The 520-nt window shown below is 27.7% G+C and overlaps 1 protein-coding gene across 1 annotated transcript in view; it reads right to left on the bottom strand.

Annotated features, from left to right (window-relative positions):
- LOC111651358 (myosin light chain 5-like) overlaps positions 1-520 on the bottom strand; it is a 4,307-nt gene extending 3,787 nt beyond the window's left edge. Inside the window, exon 1 of the mRNA XM_023401345.2 lies at positions 459-520. Coding sequence (XP_023257113.1) covers positions 459-461 — 3 coding nt within the window. The 5' untranslated portion in view covers positions 462-520. The remainder of the gene's footprint in view (positions 1-458) is intronic.

The raw sequence follows: 520 nt of genomic DNA, 5'->3' as shown, positions 1-520 counted from the left end.
TATATCACATGTTTTATATTCATATATCACATGTTTTATATTCATATATCACATGTTTTATATTCATATATCACATGTCTTATATTCATATATCACATGTTTTATATTCATATATCACATGTTTTATATTCATATATCACATGTTTTATATTCATATATCACATGTTTTCCTATCAGTAGTAACATGATGCTGACAGTAAAATGAACCAACGTACCTGATATTTGATATTTGATTCACATGTTTTGAAGATATTATAATGAAATAATGAAAGAATGAACAGTTTTAGTGATTATGATGTTTCAAAGCAGAAATTGTGGTTTAAACTTTGATCTTTTGCTGTACATTTAAATATGTGAGTTATGATTAAAGTTGCAGCTTTTTTAATGTATAAAAACAATAAATCTCTGTAAAGCTGAAAACATGAAGCTTTGAAATATGAAAAATATAAAACACGTACCATGTCTGGTCTTCTCCCCCTCGGTGATGCTGCCTTCAGTGTCTAATGGTTTGGCAGCAGAG

This window comes from Seriola lalandi, unplaced genomic scaffold (genome assembly GCF_002814215.2).
Source record: "Seriola lalandi dorsalis isolate HSWRI2012SDOR001 ecotype SW California unplaced genomic scaffold, Sedor1 jcf7180002053594, whole genome shotgun sequence".
NCBI classification, from domain to species: Eukaryota; Metazoa; Chordata; class Actinopteri; order Carangiformes; family Carangidae; genus Seriola; species Seriola lalandi.
This window is presented reverse-complemented; position numbering and strand designations above follow the sequence as displayed.